The sequence below is a fragment of the Saccopteryx bilineata genome, chromosome 7 (genome assembly GCF_036850765.1).
Source record: "Saccopteryx bilineata isolate mSacBil1 chromosome 7, mSacBil1_pri_phased_curated, whole genome shotgun sequence".
Lineage (NCBI taxonomy): Eukaryota > Metazoa > Chordata > Mammalia > Chiroptera > Emballonuridae > Saccopteryx > Saccopteryx bilineata.
This window is the reverse complement of record NC_089496.1, coordinates 94,337,885-94,358,108: the sequence shown is the minus strand read 5'-3', so window position 1 is coordinate 94,358,108 and position 20,224 is coordinate 94,337,885. Positions and strand designations below refer to the sequence as shown.

Genomic DNA, 20,224 nt, shown 5'->3' with positions numbered 1-20,224 from the left:
GATAATAGTTATTAAAAACATACAACAATAATTCGTCTCCCTGGGAAGTTGGAGGTATTTCTGCGAATTTGTGAAGCAAGTTCCACGGGGCTATCTGGTTACTTTGTAGCCTGTGTGCCCAGGCTTCCCCACGTGGCTCCCCTGTAAGGGTTAAAGCATAGCTCCCTGCTCACACGCTTCCTTCCAGCCCTAGACATTAGAGATCCATTCGTGTTAACTGCCATTCTTCTTTAAAGTACAAATGTCAATGGATTCTGGAAGGCAAAGCTGAGAGGAAGGGTAAGTAGTAGCGTTTCCCAAATTAACAAGGTGCACAAGGTCATTTAAAGCAAAAGAAACAGGAGGTGAACTGGGTGAAAGGGCCACCATACAAACCCTGGTGTTAGTGCCTGAAAGCCTGTAGAATGACGGAGCCACAACGTGCCCTGTGCCTTTCTAATGCCAGTTTTAACCCATCCATGGGTACCTCCTGCTCTCTCCGTGCAGAATCTGTACTAGCTTCTGGCTGGGATGAAGCAGAGGCATCTCAAGTGCAAGGTCAGCCTGGGAGCCGTCACTGGCCTCACCCTACCCCTTACAGCACGCCTGCAGTTAGGTGCTCAGAATCTGAATTGAATGGGGTCTAATAAACAATTGTTTCTTGTCAGTCAAGCTTCACAAGCAAACCTCTCCCGACATCACCTTTCTGGGAGTTTAGTTGAAAGCATGTAGATAAACCTTCCTTCTCATTTTATGATTATTTTTTAATGCCTCACTTTATAAATGGCTTCGCTTGCTTTCACAGTCAGCTTGTTACCCTGTATTATAGAGCTGTTTTCTCAGGATCACTCTCTTCACCCCGATTGATGGAAACATTCTGACATCGGCTATTATTATGCCCACATCAGTTAATAGCATGCCCCGTAGAAATGCTGTTTTGAGAGGATGAGAAAATATTTATCAGCTTCGCTGTGCAGAATGGTTGTGCAGTTTGTTTCAGTTCTTGTCTGGGACTTAGAAAAGATAGTTGGAATGAGAGCTGAAAGGGCTGCAGCGTGTGTCTCCAGGTAGCTATGGCCGCCAGTCCTCGGTCCTCGGTCCACGGAACAGCGTGTGAGCACAGTTCTGCTGCGTTCTCCACTGTAAACTCCCCACCTCCTTCACCTGTGGCCCTCCCACTCCATAAGCCACTCTGTGGAGAGCAAAGAGGCTGGCACTGCGCTCAGTTTGTTAGGGATGGAGGATGAAATAGAATGGGAGCTGTTTTTGTTTGGTGTAAACAAACAAATAAGAGTTTTCATCCGACCTCTGCTATTTGCTATTCTTGAGAAGTGACTTCATTTCTTTGAGTCTCAGTTTCCTATAAAATGTTGCTATTTGCTTTGGGGGTAAATATATGAAACTATGTATGAAACAGACAGTAAAATGTCCAGCGGACAGTAGTCAGTTTACAAAAATGCAGATAACTCCATCACCAATATTTATCAGCTAAGGGCTCCTCTGGAGTAATGGGTAAAAGGGGGAATGTTTTTATTAACTTGTATATACAGGAAGTGTGCAAAAGTAGGTTTACTGTTGTGAGTGCATGAAACAGTTTATTGAGCAAGTAGAAGGCAAGAATGTGTAAATAATGAAGACCAGCAATTGGAGCACTTGCGAGATTTTACTTGTGCTTTGGTCCCGGGCCGCGGACCGATACCGTTCTGTGGGCCATTTGGTACCGGTCCACAGAGAAAGAATAAATAAATAAATAACTTACATTATTTCTGTTTTATTTATATTTAAGTCTGAACTATGTTTTATTTTTTAAAAATGACCATATTCCCTCTGTTACATCCGTCTAAGACTCACTCTTGACGCTTGTCTCGGTCACGTGATACATTTATCCATCCCACCCTAAAGGCCAGTCTGTGAAAATATATTCTGACATTAAACCAGTCTGTGGCCCAAAAAAGGTTGGGGACCACTGCTTAAATGTACTGTGCCATTCTTTTGAGCTAATAAAGCTATCATAATAATCAGAATCTGCGTATCTTTTTTCATACCAACAACTGTAAAGCTACTTTTGCCAGCCCCAGGATGGTGCAGACATTTATTTAATAATTAATGGTTCTTGCAATGCTGAGATCGAGGGCATGTTTAATCTAAGCCTTAGTCATCTCATGTATAAAACAGAAATAATAATCTGTCTAGGCTTATAAAGTTACATAATTAGACCCCACTGCACATCAAAATATTTCTGTCCTTGTGAACGAGTTCCTTTTGTTCAAATAAAATGAAATCAGTATTCGTTTGTACATTTTTTTTTTTGCATGTTAGTGCTGGAATAACCCCCAAATCATTTCTCTCTGTTTTTTTTTTTCTGTCAGTTTCTGTATATATCTCAGTCTGCACATACACAGGCAAACTCATTTAGTTGTACTTATATGTGGTTATATCTTGTTTATGCTGTTTGAGATCCAGGCAACATGCTGCAAATCGAAGCTGTTAAATTATCGAGGACATTTCTTGTTTCATGCCAACTGTAAAAGATTCTGTAAATATAAAATAAAATGGGCATTGGGCTGGTTTATTCTAAGAAACCAAGATAATCATCTCAAGGGACAAATTTGTTTTTTCTTGCTATTAAGTTAGAGATATTTCTAGATGTGTGTTTTATTTTTTTCCTTTAAAAAGAAGGTGTGTATAGAAATTTCTGCTTGTGGATTTTCTTTAGAGGAGCAATTAATTCCTCCTGGATGAATGTAAAATGACAGCTTTTATTGTCCTTTGGGGTTAGACTCTCAGTATTCAGCAGGGATATTGACTCAGGAAGCTTAAAAATTGATTTCAAAATAACAAGCCCTGGCCGGTTGGCTCAGCGGTAGAGCGTCGGCCTAGCGTGCGGAGGACCCGGGTTTGATTCCCGGCCAGGGCACACAGGAGAAGCGCCCATTTGCTTCTCCACCCCTCCGCCGCACCTTCCTCTCTGTATCTCTCTTCCCCTCCCGCAGCCAAGGCTCCATTGGAGCAAAAATGGCCCGGGCGCTGGGGATGGCTCTGTGGCCTCTGCCTCAGGCGCTAGAGTGGCTCTGGTCGCAACATGGCGACGCCCAGGATGGGCAGAGCATCGCCCCCTGGTGGGCAGAGCGTCGCCCCTGGTGGGCGTGCCGGGTGGATCCCGGTCGGGTGCATGCGGGAGTCTGTCTGTCTCTCCCTGTTTCCAGCTTCAGAAAAATGCAAAAAAAAAAAAAAAAAGAAAGAAAAAAAAATAACATTAATTGAGTGTTCATATATATATGTATATATGAACATTTTGTAGGTCCAGGAAGAAAATATATACATAAATTCTAGCAAAATCATTATCTTCATAGTGTCAGTCTATCTTTGGAATATTTTTAAATGCTTTCTATAAGCATATTCCTCCATACATCAGCCGTGGAAACATGTAGACCCTGACTAATCTGCCATCACCCTGCAGTTGCTATTTCCAGGGTCTTCGGCTGTGGCTTTTATCCAAGTGACCACATTTCTGTGCTTGGTGGGGATTTTGATGTTCAGTCTGATCTCAGTGAGATTTATCAGTGTGTATTATGGAAAACAATTGGTTCTAAAACTGGTACATGAGTTTAAAGTTCAGGGAGGACATCACTTGCATTATTTAAACTCTGCACTGCAGGGGCTCACCTAGATATTTCTGGTGAAGCACAGTGCTATCTGGTTGCAGAGAATCAACACTTGTTGCTACAACGTTGACTCTTAGATGTGGCTTTCCATATTTTTATGGATAGTATTGGGGTTGGTGGATGAAGAAGGTGAATGCCACTGTATGTGGAGACTTTGTTTCTTCCATAGCTGTTCTTGCACCAACAATGTCATTGGCATCACCAATTCTCAACCAGGTGGTTGGGAAGCACTTAAGCTATATCACCTTTTCCCTTTGTGCAAAAGAAAGGGATTGCATTGGATGATCTTAGAGATCCCTTCAGGCTCTGACATATCCATGACCAATTTGAAATGATTATTGGGATTTCTTAAACCGCAGATGCTCAAAAGAAGGAAAAATTTCATTATATAAATTAGTTGTACAACTGGTTGACTCAGTGGATTCCATGAGTCATTCTCATGATTCTTGATCTTAAATCATTTTTTCTAGCATTGCCATATGTCCCATTTCATCAAGCTGGCATTTAAAATGAAGTCACATTCCATTTACCATTGAAATTAAATGACTTATATTTCTATCCTGCTCCATGCAAGAACAGTTTTCTTCCCTCCATCTACAACTATCTTGTGACAGTTCCCTAGTTCCAAGGTCTGCTTACTTAGTGTAAGGGAGAAATCCTGAGAACTTTTGCCTTGAGGTGAGAAACTTGGAAAACCAATTTAGTCAGCCACGGAACCCAGTTCTTTCTAAACGTGAATGTTACATCTACTGCGTAATATCATTGTTAAATATGGGCCCATTGGTTCTAGGAAGATTTCAAGCCTTAACCCTACACTGTACCTAGAACTGTCCCCCTTCTGTCTCCCCAAGGCTTGTCCCATTTCTTGTTCCATTAAATCAACCGTCATTGTAACAAAGCAGTTTTCTCTTAAAAGCGAAGACATAGAGTATGGTCCAAAATATTGAACTATTTACCTTCTCATTGTGAGCACAAATGAGGGATTCCATGGCTCAGTGTCAGGAAGACCAGCCTTGATTACAAGAGTTCCAGCTCTACCTTGGTCATTGCATGTGACAACTGCTATGGAAAAAGGGGAAGTGACAACTTCACAGGAAAATGTGATTCCTAAGGCAACTTTTAAAGAATGAGTAGGTACTTGACAAGAAGAAAGAGCCTTCCAGGCAGAATGGCCAGTACAGGCAAAAGAAGGCTTGTAGCCTTCAGTGGGGCCTGGGCTCAGGAACTGTGTTGGACAGTGGAATTTGCTGAAGCTAGAAACATCCACTGAGGCCAGATTGTGGACCTCTGCTTGAAACCTGAACAGTAACCTCTATGAATAAACCCACAGTAAGTTTTGAATGATTTTTTTTTTTTGTATTTTTCTGAAGCTGGAAACGGAGAGAGACAGTCAGACAGACTCCCACATGAGCCCGACCAGGATCCACCAGGTATACCCACCAGGGGGCGACGCTCTGCCCACCAGGGGGCGATGCTCTGCCCCTCTGGGGCGTCGCTCTGCCGCGACCAGAGCCACTCTAGCGCCTGGGGCAGAGGCCAAGGAGCCATCCCCAGTGCCCAGGCCATCTTTGCTCCAATGGAGCCTTGGCTGCAGGAGGGGAAGAGAGAGACAGAGAGGAAGGAGGGGGGTGGAGAAGCAAATGGGCGCCTCTCCTATGTGCCCTGGCCGGGAATTGAACCCAGGTCCCCCACATGCCAGGCCGACGCTCTACTGCTGAGCCAACCAGCCAGGGCCAGTTTTGAATGAGTTTTAAGAAAGGAATTGACATGGACAGTTTTGATCTTAAGATCATCTTGGCGGTAATAGCATGGTTTCTATTTTCAGGGAATTTGAAGTTCTGATAGTGCACCAGACTCTATTATTCTAAGCCTTTTTGAATTTATTATCTCACTTAATCCTCCCAGGAGCTTTATAAAAAGATCCTGTAATTTTCCCTGTTTTACAGGCAGAGAACCCAGATATTAAAGAGAGGTTGAGTCTATTGCCCAAGTTGATGTAGTCTAAGAGCCTGAACTTCAACTCTGGTAGGTTGATCCTGCAATGTTAGTTTTAACCACCAGGGCAGTGGTCTGTAATCCTGTGCTCACACTAGACTCAACAGAAGAACTTAAACACAAAGCTCATTGATGCTCAGAATTCTCAATTAAATCATAGTTTCTTTGGGCAGGGTCTTGACATCCATTTATTTTTAGTGCCTCCCAGTGGCCCTAAAGAGCAGGCAGGGTTTCAGTCTGCTAAGCTAGACTATACTGTCACTTTAATATAGACTGAGTAGTCTTAAGCATCTCCCAAAGTCACAAGATTAAAAAAAAAAACTACTAAATAGTAAAAAACAACAACAAAACCGGTTTTACTCTCACAAAGAAAAACGATGGCCTTTGCTGTTATTAAGATTGGCAGGCAGCACAGAAGCAACGTCAAGGAAGATAGAGGTAGAGAGGAAAAGATAACAGGGGGGTATTGAGACAGGAAGGAAGAGGAGAGTTGAAATCAGGGTTATTGAAGTAATAAGACATGATCTACTGATAAGTGGTTGGAAATATCAAAGGCACATTTGCAGAATGTTTCCTTCTCAGTAATTATACAAAGACTCCCTAGCCATTACAGCTCACCTTCCTTCTTGGTAGACTGAAGAGTGGTTTACCCCCTAAATATGTCCCGGTAATATTAAGAGCTTAGGTCCAACATAATCATACGTTGCCTTGTTATTGTAGCAGTGCCATTTAATAACATATTAAATGCATTATTCATTTGTGTAACTCAGGCCCAGGGACAGCTGCTGGTATGAAAATAGGAGCATTCTGTAATGCAGAAAAGCAGGTGTGTGCTTACTTGCGTAAATGAACTCTGTATTTCTGCACAATTTTCTTCTCAATTTCAGAGACAGGTCTGGTAGGGCTAATGCAAAGCCATTTTCATCCAGGATATAAAATGGTTTCACAATGGTTTTTAATGAGCATTAAAAAAAATTACCAACAGTCTTCTCTGTGGTAGAATCCCAGGGGGATGCATTCGTGCTTTGGATTTAAGCAGAACTGCTGTTGCTGCGTGACTCAGGAAAGCCCAAGGCGATGATTGGTCAGAGCAGAAACAAACAAAAGGAATGCTCCCTAGCTGATGATGACAATGGTGATGGTGAGCCCATGCCACGGTAGCTGCTCACCAAGAGAGAGTCACAGGTGTGCTTGGATGCTAACTGATTAAAATTAGAATCTACCTTTCATTTGCCTCGTGCCTCACCTCAGAAACACACAGGGAGTTTCTGAGGCACAGTTAAATTCACTGGGATGCTGATGTTAGAAATGCATAGACATGACAATGGCCAATCAGAATGGGTAGGGTCTTAGTGCAGGAGTGCGGTTTGAAAGCTGCCAGCTTGTGCTTGTAATCAACCCTTTAGTTGCTGGATTGTAAGGAGAAGCAGAGACTCCAAAGACAGGAATCGGCCTGGCTGGCTTGGTGGAGGAAGTGCTTGGTGGGATCAGGGCAGTGGTAATAACCAACTGCTGTGCAGATGTTTCAGCATTAAAAACAGTACAGCCATTCTAGTGTGGACCTCCTGATTCTCAGGCTTCCATGTCAGGGCACAGGGATGCCCTCGAGGATCTTAAAGTTGAAGTCATACCCAGGAAGACAGTCCTACAAGGTATAAATGATTCCTATCAACTCAACCGTAGGATTCCTTTAAGAGTTCAAAGGAGGAGGATCTTGTTCCATTTAAAGAATCAGTAAAGTGTAGCAGTAATAAGCAGATGTGTTCCAGAGACAATTATCTAGGGTTCTGGCTCTGTCATCTTGAGAAAACTAGTTAATCTTTGAATCTTCAGCATTTAAAATGGTACAGCCATCCTAGTGTGGACAATACAGCATCTTCATCTGTATATTAGGAATAGGAATGCCTTCCTTATTAGGGATATTTAGAAGTTGAATGAGAAAAGTCATGTTAAGAACTTAGTACAAAGACTAAACTAGAGCACATTAAGAACTAAGAACTTCCTACTCTCTTACTATTTTACTTTCTTAGTCAGGAAAAGAGAGGCAATAAGCTGTAAATTAAAGCATGGGCTGCAAAGAAGTATGCAGAAAGAGTAAGAGAAAATAAATAGTTTCAAGATGATTAAAAAGAGAGGTGCAGCCAGAGCAGAATGAGTTTGTTGGGGAGAAAGAATCCAGAAAGATAGAATGAAGGGAGCTTGTGGAGGGCATCCTGCACAAGATTATGGGATTTGCAACTTATCCTAAGGGCATTTGGAAGGCACGGGGTTAACAGGTAGGAGAAATAATAAATAAATGTAATATAACTGGTAACGTTTCATAAGCACTTGCTAATTGTCAGGGTGGATTTAGTACTCTGTGTACATTAATCCATGTAACCACCCCCTAAGGTGAGTTAGTGATTCATAATTGACCTTGTAGTGATCCATAGCATTCAAAGCACTTTCTCAAATGGTATTTAATTTGACTTTCTCAACCTTGCATTAAGGTAGTCAATTCTGAGATTCGGGAGCAGAGGAAAGGACCTTGGCTAGATCTGATGGGGTTGGAAAACCGTAGCCTCCAAGCCAAACCCTGCATACTGCCAGTTTTATAAACAACGTTTGGAACCCTGCTGCCATCATGCTTTTGCACGTGGTCTATGTCCACTTTCATGCTGCAACTAAAGAGATGAACGCTTGTCACAAAGACCTTGTAGCCCGCAGAACTAAAACATTTACTCTCTGGTGTCTTGTATAAAGAGTTTGTCAACACCCAGTCTAGGCGAGCGGAAAGACCCTAGGTTTTTTTTGTGTGTGTGTGTATTTTTTTTCTAAAGCTGGAAATGGGGAGAGACAGTCAGACAGACTCCCGCATGCGCCGACCGGGATCCACCCGGCACGCCCACCAGGGGCAACGCTCTGCCCACCAGGGGGCGTCGCTATGCCGCAACCAGAGCCACTCTAGTGCCTGAGGCAGAGGCCAAGGAGCCATCCCCAGTGCCTGGGCCATCTTTGCTCCAATGGAGCCTTGGCTGCGGGAGGGGAAGAGAGAGACAGAGAGGAAGGGGTGGGGGTGGAGAAGCAAATGGGCGCTTCTCCTTTGTGCCCTGGCCGGGAATAGAACCCGGGTTCCCCGCACGCCAGGCTGACGCTCTACCACTGCGCCAACTGGCCAGGGCCAAGAACCTAGGTTTTGCTTCCAGTTTGAGCTCTTCTCTTAATAATAGACAGCAGTCTCTGGAAATCAAATATATGAAGACATAAAGTGGGAACTCTGGACCACACACACAAAGATGATGAATAGGTAATACTGAACCTCCGAAGCCTTAAAGGTTAGTCATCCTAAAACCACAGATTTAATTGATTATGAATCTGATCAATTGTATAGGATGAATTTATAGGGTAATTCTTTTTTTATTAAAGCTAAAACAAGAAGAAATAAACAAAATGGTAGGAAGGATTTGCTCAATCTGCAGACTGAAGTCTTAATATGAGGTTTTAAGGGTTTAGTCAGCATAACCCTTCAAGAAATATTGAGTAGAAACTACCAAATTTTGCCAACTTTCTGCACTACGCCATTACCATAGCCTGCTCTATGAGATTTAATGTGATATACCATGTCATTCATAATAATCTGTTCTTTCTCTGAATTGCAAAGTCCCTTGCAATATATATTACTCATTCTAACAATTATATAGCCTTTTAGATTATCTACATATATCTCTTCAACTAGATTATAAATTTAGTGAGGGCAAAGACCATGTCTTCCACTGTGCATTTCCCACAGCTCTAAAGTGAAATGATTCATTGATTGACTAATAGTAACATATTGACTAATAGGTACACTATGTTACTATGATGATCTGTCTTTCTGTTGGGTGCTTTATATGAATTACCTGTCATCCTCAGAGCAACATGATAGGTAGTTATTGATGGTCCTCAGGGCTAGGCAGTAGGTTCAACTCAAAAAATGGAGAGTGATCCGAATTATAATGAGCTGGATTACAACTTGAGCTCTTCTCCATGTAGGTACAGGAAGGTGGTTTCCAATAACTGCACTGATGGAGTGAGAGAACAGTACACTGCCAAACCGCAGAAGTGTCCCGGGAAGGCCCCGCGGGGGCTGCGCATCATCACGGCTGATGGAAAGCTGACAGCGGAACAAGGGCACAATGTCACCCTCATGGTGCAACTGGAAGAGGTAGGGCTGATTCTTTCTCCTCTCTACCCTCTAGAGCCAGTGATTTTCTTGATAAATCATGGTTTTCTTTATATATCCTTTTGTTTTGTTTAAATATTTTAAACCAGGGGTTGGGAACCTATGGCTCACGAACCAGATGTGGCTCTTTTGATGGCTGCATCTGGCTCGCAGACAAATCTTTAATAAAAAATATATAATAACATTAAAAATATAAATCATTCTCATGTATTACAATCATTCATTTCCTACTGCTCATGTTCATGGTTGTGGGTGGCTGGAGCCAATCACAGCTGTCCTCCGGGACAACACCAAATTTTTATTGGATAATGCATAACATACACAGGTTGCTGTATAGCTCTCATGGAGTTACATTTTAAAATATGTGGCATTCATGGCTCCCTCAGCCAAAATGATTTCCAACCCCTGTTTTAAATTTTTTTAAGTTTTGGTCTACTTTTAGTTTCTTGGTTTTGTTGTTATCATTTCACCTTCTCTGACACATTTTTCAATTATTTTCATTTCACTGTGAGTGTTCTTCACTTCCACTTAATATCTTACTTCTTGGGGGTTCTCTTTGGACTTAACCTAGCCTTATTGGCACTTTTAGCATATTTTGGTTTAACTAGGACCTCTACTGTATCAAGTTTATATTTTCCTACTCAATCACGTTTTAAATTAAAAGAATCTTACCACATGAAATAGAACATATTAAATACTCTGTATCCATTTAATACAAAAAGTAAAACTAATTTACTATATTATATTATAATAATTATTTTAGCATTTCCCAATAACTTATAAATAATTATTAAAATATGAATCATGGCCTGACCTGTGGTGGGCAGTGGATAAAGCGTCGACCTGGAATGCTGAGGTCACTGGTTCAAAACCCTGAGCTTGCCCAGTCAAGGCACATATGGTAGTTGATGCTTCCTGCTTCTTCCCCCTCTTCTCTCTCTCTCTTTCCGTCACTTCTTTCTAAAATGAATAAGTAAAATCTTTTTAAAAAGTGATATGAATCACGGCATTTCTGGTTGCAGTTCTAGTATCTCTACTCACTCTACTTAAGAGATAGATAGGAACTCAATAATGTGTGTGGATTTGGAGAGGCTTCCCCAGTGGTCACAAAGTCCAAACTTTAAAGAGAAAGACTCTTAAAATTTGAAGAACATCCCAAACCTGTTAAAACCTTCCTTTGAAACCTAAATCCTTTCCTTTGTTCAGCACTAGTGTATGTCCTAATTATAACAAGAATATCAGTGAAATGAAAACCTTGCTAAAATAGAGCAAAGAAGAAAACTTCTTATTGACATAAGATAATCAAAGGCTAGGTGCACAGATGCTAGCTTGTAAATCCATGTACAATAGAGTATGTACACAAGTCAGAATTTCGCAGATTTTGACATGCTTCAGAAATAGAATCCCTTCCCATAAATAATAACATGTGAAGTTATCCTTCACATCTAGATGACAAAAATGACTCCACTACATAATTCCTTCAAATCCCAAAGCTTGACCTACCTGGTGTATTATTCCAAGAACCACATGACTATTGAAATTGATGGAAAAACCCCCTTGTCAGGAACCCCACCCCTACTTCTTTTATGGTTCTCTCCAATATACTCTAATGCAGTGGTTCTCAAAGTGTGCGCCAGGGGACACTGGTGCACCCTAGAAGATTTCCAAGTGTGCCCTATGGTATTCCAGAGAAATATGTGCCTTTTGGGGACCCAAAACCAACAGGGTTTTTGGAGTTTAGATTTTTGGGGGACAGAGGTGTGGGGAATTGGCTATAAGCTGACAGTCTGCCAAACTCCCCACCTCACTTGCCTGATTAAGTTGCAATTAAGCTGTGGTGCTTAATTGTTTATACTACCCCTCATATTCCTGGAAAGACTGGAGGCAAGTTTCTTCTATCCTTTGTTTGGTGTAAAGGTAATATGATACGTATGGTGGTGGTTTTCTGCACTTAAAACAAGAGTAAAAAGAGAGGAATTCTTCAGTGTATTGATGAGCAAATCAGAGTTTGCCTTTCGAATATATACCCAAACATTGAAGAAGTCACTAGGACACATCAGGCTCATGTTTCTCATAAACAGAGGAATGAAAAAACTTAACACATTCCCACTGGGACCTGCCAAATTTACTAAATCTTACTAAGAATGTATCTATATATAAAAAAAGATAACTTTTTTGTCATTTTTAAATTCCTCTTTTTTACAAATTCTAAAAAGCATAACAAAAAATATAACATAAAAATGTTTTTTAATGTCAGAATAAATTTAATTTTGTCATTTATTTTGTTTAATTACCATTAGAGCATGTTGGAATTTATATTGTTTTTCTTTAATATTTGTCTTAATTATTATAACATATTTCTCAGAAATTTGTATATAGTATGCATACAATTATTTGTAGGATTTTAAATGTGCCCCGACTTCAAAAAGTTTGAGAACCACTGCTCTAATGAGAGAACCTTCATTAAAAGCAACAAGGTAAAAGAGCCAGCCTTGCTTCCATTCCAGAATCAAGAAGAAAACACACAGACACACACATAAAGACACACACACAACACAATGCATGTATCCATCATTGCTTTCTTAAACTCAAAGAACAGTCAATCAAAGGACCAATCTAGAGTGGAGAGGAGGAGTTCATGAAATTGTATCTAAGAAGACATTTTGCAATTTCATCTGAATGTTAGGAAGCCGACTAAAGCTGTTTTTTGAGACCCTTTATGCATTCAATGAGAGGCGGCATCTCTCTGTCTGGAGCATTGGTGAAGATGGATGTCCTCTGGACCACTAATGAGTACCTAATGAGCCTATAGACTTTCAAGGCAATAACTTGGCTTCCCAGAGAAATCCAATGCAAGATCCTGAAGACACAGCATGAATAGTGAAAGGTCTAATTATTCTTAAGAACTCAACAAAACCTGATTTGGAAGGTGTTCATTGGAGAAGACTGCTAGGCAGATGTAGTCTCTGTGTGTTATGGAAGATAATTAAATACAATTTAAGCAGCTGTAAGAATAAAGAGATGCAGTTTACTGCATAATTTAAAACTTTTAAATTAAATCTGAGTCAAGAGCTAAAATGAAAACTTTGATCTGTATCTCATTGTTATAATACTTTCACTTACATACAAAGACTGGAACTTAATAAGGAGAATTCATGAATATCACTTTTGTGAGTTTTAACTTCAAGACATGAAGGTTATAAAACATGTCCTGAATAAAAGAACAACAGAAATCGCCAGGAAAAGAGCTAAATAAAATGGAGGCAAGCAACTTATCAGATATAGAGTTAAAATCAATTTTTATAAAGATGTTCAAAAGCATGAAAAAGAATGTAGAAACCATAAAAAAAGGAACAGTCAGAAATGAAAAATACAATATTAGAAAAGAAATTAAGAATACACCGTAAAGAAAAAAGAGGAGGTTGGATGAAGCAGAACATCAGCTCAGCAATTTGGAAAACAAAGTAGAAAAAAACACCCAATCAGAGCAGCAAAAAGAAAAAAAAAAACAATAAAAAGTAAGGATAGTATAAGGGACCTTTGGCACAACATGAAGTTTAATAACATCTGCATTATAGGGATGCCAGAAGAAGAAGAGAGAGAGTAAGGTATTGAGAACCCACTTGAAGAAAGAATGACCAAAAACTTCCCCTAATCTGGTAAAGGAAAAAGACACACAAGTCTAGGAAGCAGAGGATAAATCCAAAGAGAACCACACAAAGATACATTATAATTAAAATGGCAAAGGTTGAAGACAAACAGAATCTTAAAAGCAGCAAGAGAAGGACACTTACTTACAAGAAAGCTACCATAAGACTGTTAGCTGATTTCCCAACAGAAACATTTCAAGCCTGAAGGGGTTGGTATGAAATATTTAAAGTGATGAAAAGCAAGGATCTACAAGCAAGACTACTTTACCCAGCAAGGCCATCATTTAAAATGGAAGAAGTAGAGAATTTTCCAGATGAGAAAAAGCTAAAGGAGTTTGATACCATCAAACCAGTATTACCAGAAATGTTAAAGGACCTTCTTGAAGAAAAAAAAGGAGAAGGAGAAGGAAGATAAAGAGAGGAACATATTTAGAAGAATAAAATGACAATGAATATGTACCTATCAGTAATCACTTTAAATATAAATGGCTTAAATGCTTCTATCAAAATATATAGGGTAGCTGAATGGATAAGAAAACAAGACCCATATATAAGCTATCAAAACAGAACAAAAGATAAATGCAGACTAAAAGCTAAGAGATGGAAAAAGATATTTTATGCAAATAAAAGGGGAAAAAGTCTGAGATAGCAATACTAGTATTTGAAAAACCAGACTTTAAAATAAAGGTTGTAGTAAGATACAAAGAAGGACATTACATAATGATAAAGGGAACAATCCAATAAGAAGCTATAGCCCTTGTAAAACATAAACTGGATTGAAGACTTCAGTGTTAGACTACAAACTGTTAAATTCCTAGAAGTAAACAGAGGCACTAGAATCTTGGAAATTTCTCATGGGAATATTTTTTTCTGCTATATTGCTACAGGCAAGGGAAACAAAAGAAAAAAATAAGCAAATGGAACTATGTCAAACTAAAAATTTTTGCACTGTAAAGGAAACCATCAACAAAATGAAAAGACAACTCACTGAATGGGAGAATATATTCGCCAATACATCTGATAAGGGGTTAATATCCAACATTTATAAAGAACTTATAAACCTCAACACCAAAAACAAACAAAAAAAATCTATTTTTAAAATGGGCAAAAGACCTGAAGAGACACTTTTCCAAAGAAGACATACAGATGGCCAATAGTTATGAAAAGATGCTCAACATCACTAATCATCAGAAAATGCAAATTAAAACCACGATATGTTAGCTCACACCTGTCAGGATGTGAGGAAAAGGGAACCCTCCTGCACTGTTGGTGGGAATACAGATTGGTATAGCCGCTGAGAAAGCAGTATGGAGTTATCTCAAAAAAATAAAAATAAAATAAAAAAAGGAACTGCCTTATGACCCAGCAATTCCACTTCTGAGAATATATCTAAAGAAACCCAAAACACTAATTTGAAAGAATATATGCACCCTTCTGTTTATTGCAGCATTATTTACAATAACCAAGATTTAGAAGCAGCCCAACTGCCCATTCGATGAGAAAGCAACTGTGATCCACTTACACAATGTAATAGTGCTCCCCATAAAAAAGAAAGACATCTTACCTTTTGCAACAGCCTAGGTGGACTTGGAGAGCGTTACACTAAGTGAAATAAGCCAGTCAGAGACAAGCACCATATGATTTCACTCATATGTGGAATCCAATGAACCAAATGAACTAACAAATAAAATAGAAAAAGATTTGTCGAGACAGAGAAGAAACTGCCAGCTGGCAGAGGGGAGCGGGAATTGCAAGGCGAGGTGGAAAAGATGAAGAGATTAAGCAAAAAGAAAAAAAAAAATCCTCATAGACACAGACAACAGTATGGGGATGACCAGAGGGAAAGGGGGTGAGGGGAGGTAGAAGGGAGTATACTGGGGACAAATGGCGAGGAAAGGAGACTTGTCTTGGGGTGGTGAACACACAATACAATATGTAGGTGATGTATTGTACAATTGTACTCCTGACACCTGTATAATCTTATGAACTAATGTCACCCCAATAGATTCAATAAAAAAGTTTAAAAAAAAAAAAGAAGTGAAGGTTGTGTCCTCATTAGATGGATTCCAGTGATCTGTAATTTCAATTTCACATCCATTGAAAGACTTACGGAAGCATAGAAGTGACCGGAATGCAGTGACACTTCATGAATATTGCAAGATACTGCCAGCCATCTGATGACGAGGGAAGATGACTCTTCCTGAAATTCTCTCTGAGAATGCTCTTTTGTTGAATTCCTGAAAGAACTTGACCTACTTTTTCCTCTGAAGGCAAATCGGGGCCGGTACCGACAGCACAAATTGGTAGCGGGCCGTGTGAAGTCAGGGCAGGTATTCGTTTCTAAGCCAGCCCAGATCTGAGTGAGAAACCTCAACTCTCTTCTCCTTTGGCACAAAGGAGCAGGAGCTGATTTCAGTGAGCCAGGGGGGATCTAAGAGGCTGTCTTCTTCTGTATTATTCCTTACTCCATTCAGCTTTATTCTCTTGAACTCTAGTAAGGTCACTGAGCCACATCAGTTCTCGTTGCCCCAGGTACAAGGGAAAGGAGGAAACGAGGCAGGCAATCGGGGTTGTCTTTAGCCAGAGGCCGGGTGTCTGAAGTTCAGATTGGATTGGTTCACAACTGTTTCAAAGGCTCCACTTCTCTCTCCCCGTAATGCTGGTTTACGTACATTGGCGTATTGCTACTCTTCAAGGTTTCAGGGAGTAGATGTTTGCAGTCTGCCTTAACAAGCAAAGAGAAAGCCTGTCTCATTACAGGGAGTTCTAGTTCAGTGAACATCCCAAGGGCTCGAGTCATGAAATAGTCTTCAGTTTGGGTTGTCAGTCTCTCAACCTGGCGGCTTTAGTCCCTGCAACACTGATGTCCCACTTGATCCAAATGAATGGCCACCAGTCCTGAATCAGGGCTTCACCAAACCACATAATTCTTACAGGTGTAACCTTCTCAGGTTACTAGCTATGTACTTGGCTGACCATTCATTCATTATTTCATGACTCTCCACCTTACCAGCTCAGTCCTCAGCAGATCCACCATTAATGTACAAAGAAAAGTCTCCACCGTGAGGCTATAGCACTTGAATAAATTCTGCATCTTTAATTTAAAGCTGAAATGATCTTAGCAGCCTCAAGGGTTGTTGGGATATGTGTGTCTGTTCGATAATGTCAATAATAAGAATGATAGGATGATAAAAAATTATAGGTCACATGACTAGGTATGACAATTAGGATCATTCTCATTCTGCACATCTTTAATGTATAGGTAAAGAACTTGAGGCCCAAATGTAAAATGCATTTCTAAGGACATGTAGCTGAGTCTCCTAAAACTCAGGTGATCACCTGACTTTGGAGGATACTTCTTCCACAGATAGAACCTCTGTAGACTTCTGTGGAGTCACTTAGATCTCACAACAACATAGTGATTTGGAAAAGTAATGAAGTGACATCCAGGACAAGAGAACATTAATTTCAAAATGTTGACTGCCTTAGGACTGTGATGGTGAACCTTTTTATAAAAACCTCCCACTTTTGCAGTGCTGGTCAACCTGGTCCTTCCTGCCCACTGGTGGGCATTCCAGCTTTCATGGTGGGCAGTAGTGGAGCAACCAAACGGTGCCATGATTGGCCCACCATGAAAGCTGGAACGCCCACCAGTGGGAGGGAGGGACCAGGTTGACCAGCACTGCAAAAGTGGGTGGTTTTTATAAAAAGTTTCGCCATCATGGGCCTAACATAAAACAGTATAATGATTCCAGTGTTGTGGTGGTGGGGGGGGTACATTCTCATTGGCTAATATGGTATTAACCAATCTGTTAACAGTGTAATCTCTGGGGGTTAAGATTATGAGTCATTTAATATTTTTCCCTCATATATCTTTTGTCTACATTTTTTCAATGATATATCATGGCTTTTCTCTGTATTTATTTTCTAATAAAAAAAACGTACTTTATTACATATTTTACTATGAGGAAATATTGATTCCATAGGTGTAATCCTAAAGAAATATTCCTCCTAGTCTTTTTTTTTTTTTTTTTTTTTTCATTTTTCTGAAGCTGGAAACAGGGAGAGACAGCCAGACAGACTCCCGCATGCGCCCGACCGGGATCCACCCGGCACGCCCACCAGGGGCGAAGCTCTGCCCACCAGGGGGCGATGCTCTGCCCATCCTGGGTGTCGCCATGTTGCGACCAGAGCCACTCTAGCGCCTGAGGCAGAGGCCACAGAGCCATCCCCAGCGCTCGGGCCATCTTTGCTCCAATGGAGCCTTGGCTGCGGGAGGGGAAGAGAGAGACAGAGAGGAAAGCGCGGTGGAGGGGTGGAGAAGCAAATGGGCGCTTCTCCTATGTGCCCTGGCCAGGAATCAAACCCGGGTCCTCCGCACGCTAGGCCGACGCTCTACTGCTGAGCCAACCGGCCAGGGCCCTAGTCTTTTTTTTTAAAGAAGTATACATTTTGTTCTTATTATACAGCATACCTGAATGTTTTCCTTCTAGATTTTTAAAAATCATTTAAAAGCATTTGTAAGATGTAAGTCATTTGGTAGCCCCAGAGTTTCCTTGTCAAAGCCTGCTGGGGTAACCCTACAGCCACCGTGCCATGGTATCAGTATAACAATGTCCCTGCATCCAGACCCATGGGGCTGTGGTTACAAGTGATGATTTAAACCATTTTGATGTTCCATTTTGAAGTTCTTGGTCTGAGCACTAGATCTAGAAGTGCATGGATAGCTAGGCAAGTCCCAAAGATCACAGTCCTCAAAGAAGGGTACAGCTATCAGCATCTTATCAGAGAAAAGGTGGGATATCATGTGTCCAGTTGAATGATTGGTGGTTCTGTAGTTGGGTGTCCCTGGCTTATTCTCTGGTAAGATCATAAAACCCTAGGTGCTGCCCTCCTCCCTGGTGTGAATGTTCTTCCTCCAAGTCAGGGCATCTGAGTTCACGGTTGCCTCTGTTCGCAAAGAAACTTGAAGATCTAGGCATGTGGAGAGACACCTTTGCTATAGAAAGCCATCTCTGAGTAGGCAGCGGAGAAGGGCTGGGTTTGGCATTTATGCTGATATCTAGACATCTTGAGACTGTTTACCAGAGCTCACTTTTAAAGCTGAAAAGAAGCTCATAGCACTCGATTTGAACCAGACATCCAGGAAAGACTCTCTCCCAGCTGATGTGGGGAGGCAGCCTTAGCTTTCAGCAACAGAGGCACCTCTTGGAAAGAATGCCAGAGGACTGGAACTTACTTGGGAAGATGTATGCGCAACTTCTTTTTCCTGCAGACTGGCATGCCCTGTGCTAGAGGGGCTCAGTTTATTATTATAAAATGGAAGGCGCAACACAGGTCCAGCAGCTGACCCTGTCCTGAGTCATCTCACTTTCTGTCCATCACTCATATCAGCAGGGGTCTTTACAGGCACACCTTGCATTTCCACGCTCTTTTGCAGAGCCTGGCATACCACCCTGGGCTCCTCTCACATCATTCTGTGATGAGGAATCTGATGCCTATCGGCATTCTTCTAAAGGGCTTTAGTCTCTGAAGCAGGGGTCCCCAAACTTTTTACACAGGGGGCCAGTTCACTGTCCCTCAGACCATTGGAGGGCTGGACTATAAAAATACTATGAACAAATTCCTATGCACACTGCACATATCTTATTTTAAAGTAAAAAAAACGGGAACAAATACAATATTTAAAATAAAGAACAAGTAAATTTAAATCAACAAACTGACCAGTATTTCAATGGGAACTATGGAACTGCTTTTGGCTAATGAGATGGTCAATGTGTTCCTCTCACTGACCACCAATGAAAGAGGTGTCCCTTCCGGAAGTGCAGCAGGGGCTGGATAAATGGCCTCAGGGGGCCGCATGTGGCCCGCGGGCCATAGTTTGGGGACCCCTGCTCTGAAGCTTACAGAAGCTCTCTGGTTTCACATGTGAATGACTCCATTTCTCAGCACTCACCTGGAATGAGCACAATAGAGTAGTTTGAGTGTCTTCTGTGAGCAGGTGGTAGGAGTGATGAACTCGGAGTTAAAATGAACTTGGTTCAACCTAGTCTCGAACCCGGGACTCCTGCATGCCAGGCCGATACTCTACCACTGAGCCAACTGGCCAGGGCCTCTCCTTCAATTTTAAATGATAGCCTTGCTGGATAAAGAAGTCTTGGTTGAAGGCTCTTGTTCTGCATTACTTTGAATATTTCTTGCCATTCCTTTCTGGCCTCAAGTGTTTCTGTTGAGAAGTCAGATGTCATCCTTATGGGGGCTCCTTTGTAGGAGATAGCCTTTTTTTCTCAAGCAGCTCTTAATATTTTCTCTTTATCTCTTAGCTTTGGTATTTTAATTATGATATGTCTTGGTGTAGATTTCTTTGGGTTTCTCTTTAATGGAGTTCTCTGTGCTTCTTGAACTTGTGTGACTTTTTCGTGCATCAATTTAGGGAATTTTCAGCTATGATTTCATTGAACAAGGTCTCTATCTCTTGTCCTTTCTCTTCTTCTTCAGCAACCCCTATGATGCAGATGTTGTTTCTCTTTAGGTTGTCACAGAATTCTCTTAGAGTTTCCTCAATTTTTTCAGCTTCATTTCTTTTTGCTGCTTCGCTTCCATGTTTTCATTTATCTTGTCTTCTAAATTGCTGATTTAATCCTCTGCTTCATCCAGCCTGCTTTTAATTGCTTCTAGTGTAGTCTTCATTTCTGATCTTATATTTATCATTTCTGACTGGTTCTTCTTTATTA

At 41.0% G+C, this 20,224-nt stretch overlaps 1 protein-coding gene across 6 annotated transcripts in view; it reads left to right on the top strand.

Moving 5' to 3' along the window:
• SORCS1 (sortilin related VPS10 domain containing receptor 1) overlaps positions 1–20,224 on the top strand; it is a 572,181-nt gene that overhangs the window by 494,375 nt on the left and 57,582 nt on the right. For all 6 annotated transcript variants that reach the window (XM_066238956.1, XM_066238954.1, XM_066238951.1 and 3 more), the window contains exon 18: positions 9,651–9,822. In XM_066238956.1, the coding sequence (XP_066095053.1) occupies positions 9,651–9,822 (172 nt within the window). The remainder of the gene's footprint in view (positions 1–9,650; positions 9,823–20,224) is intronic.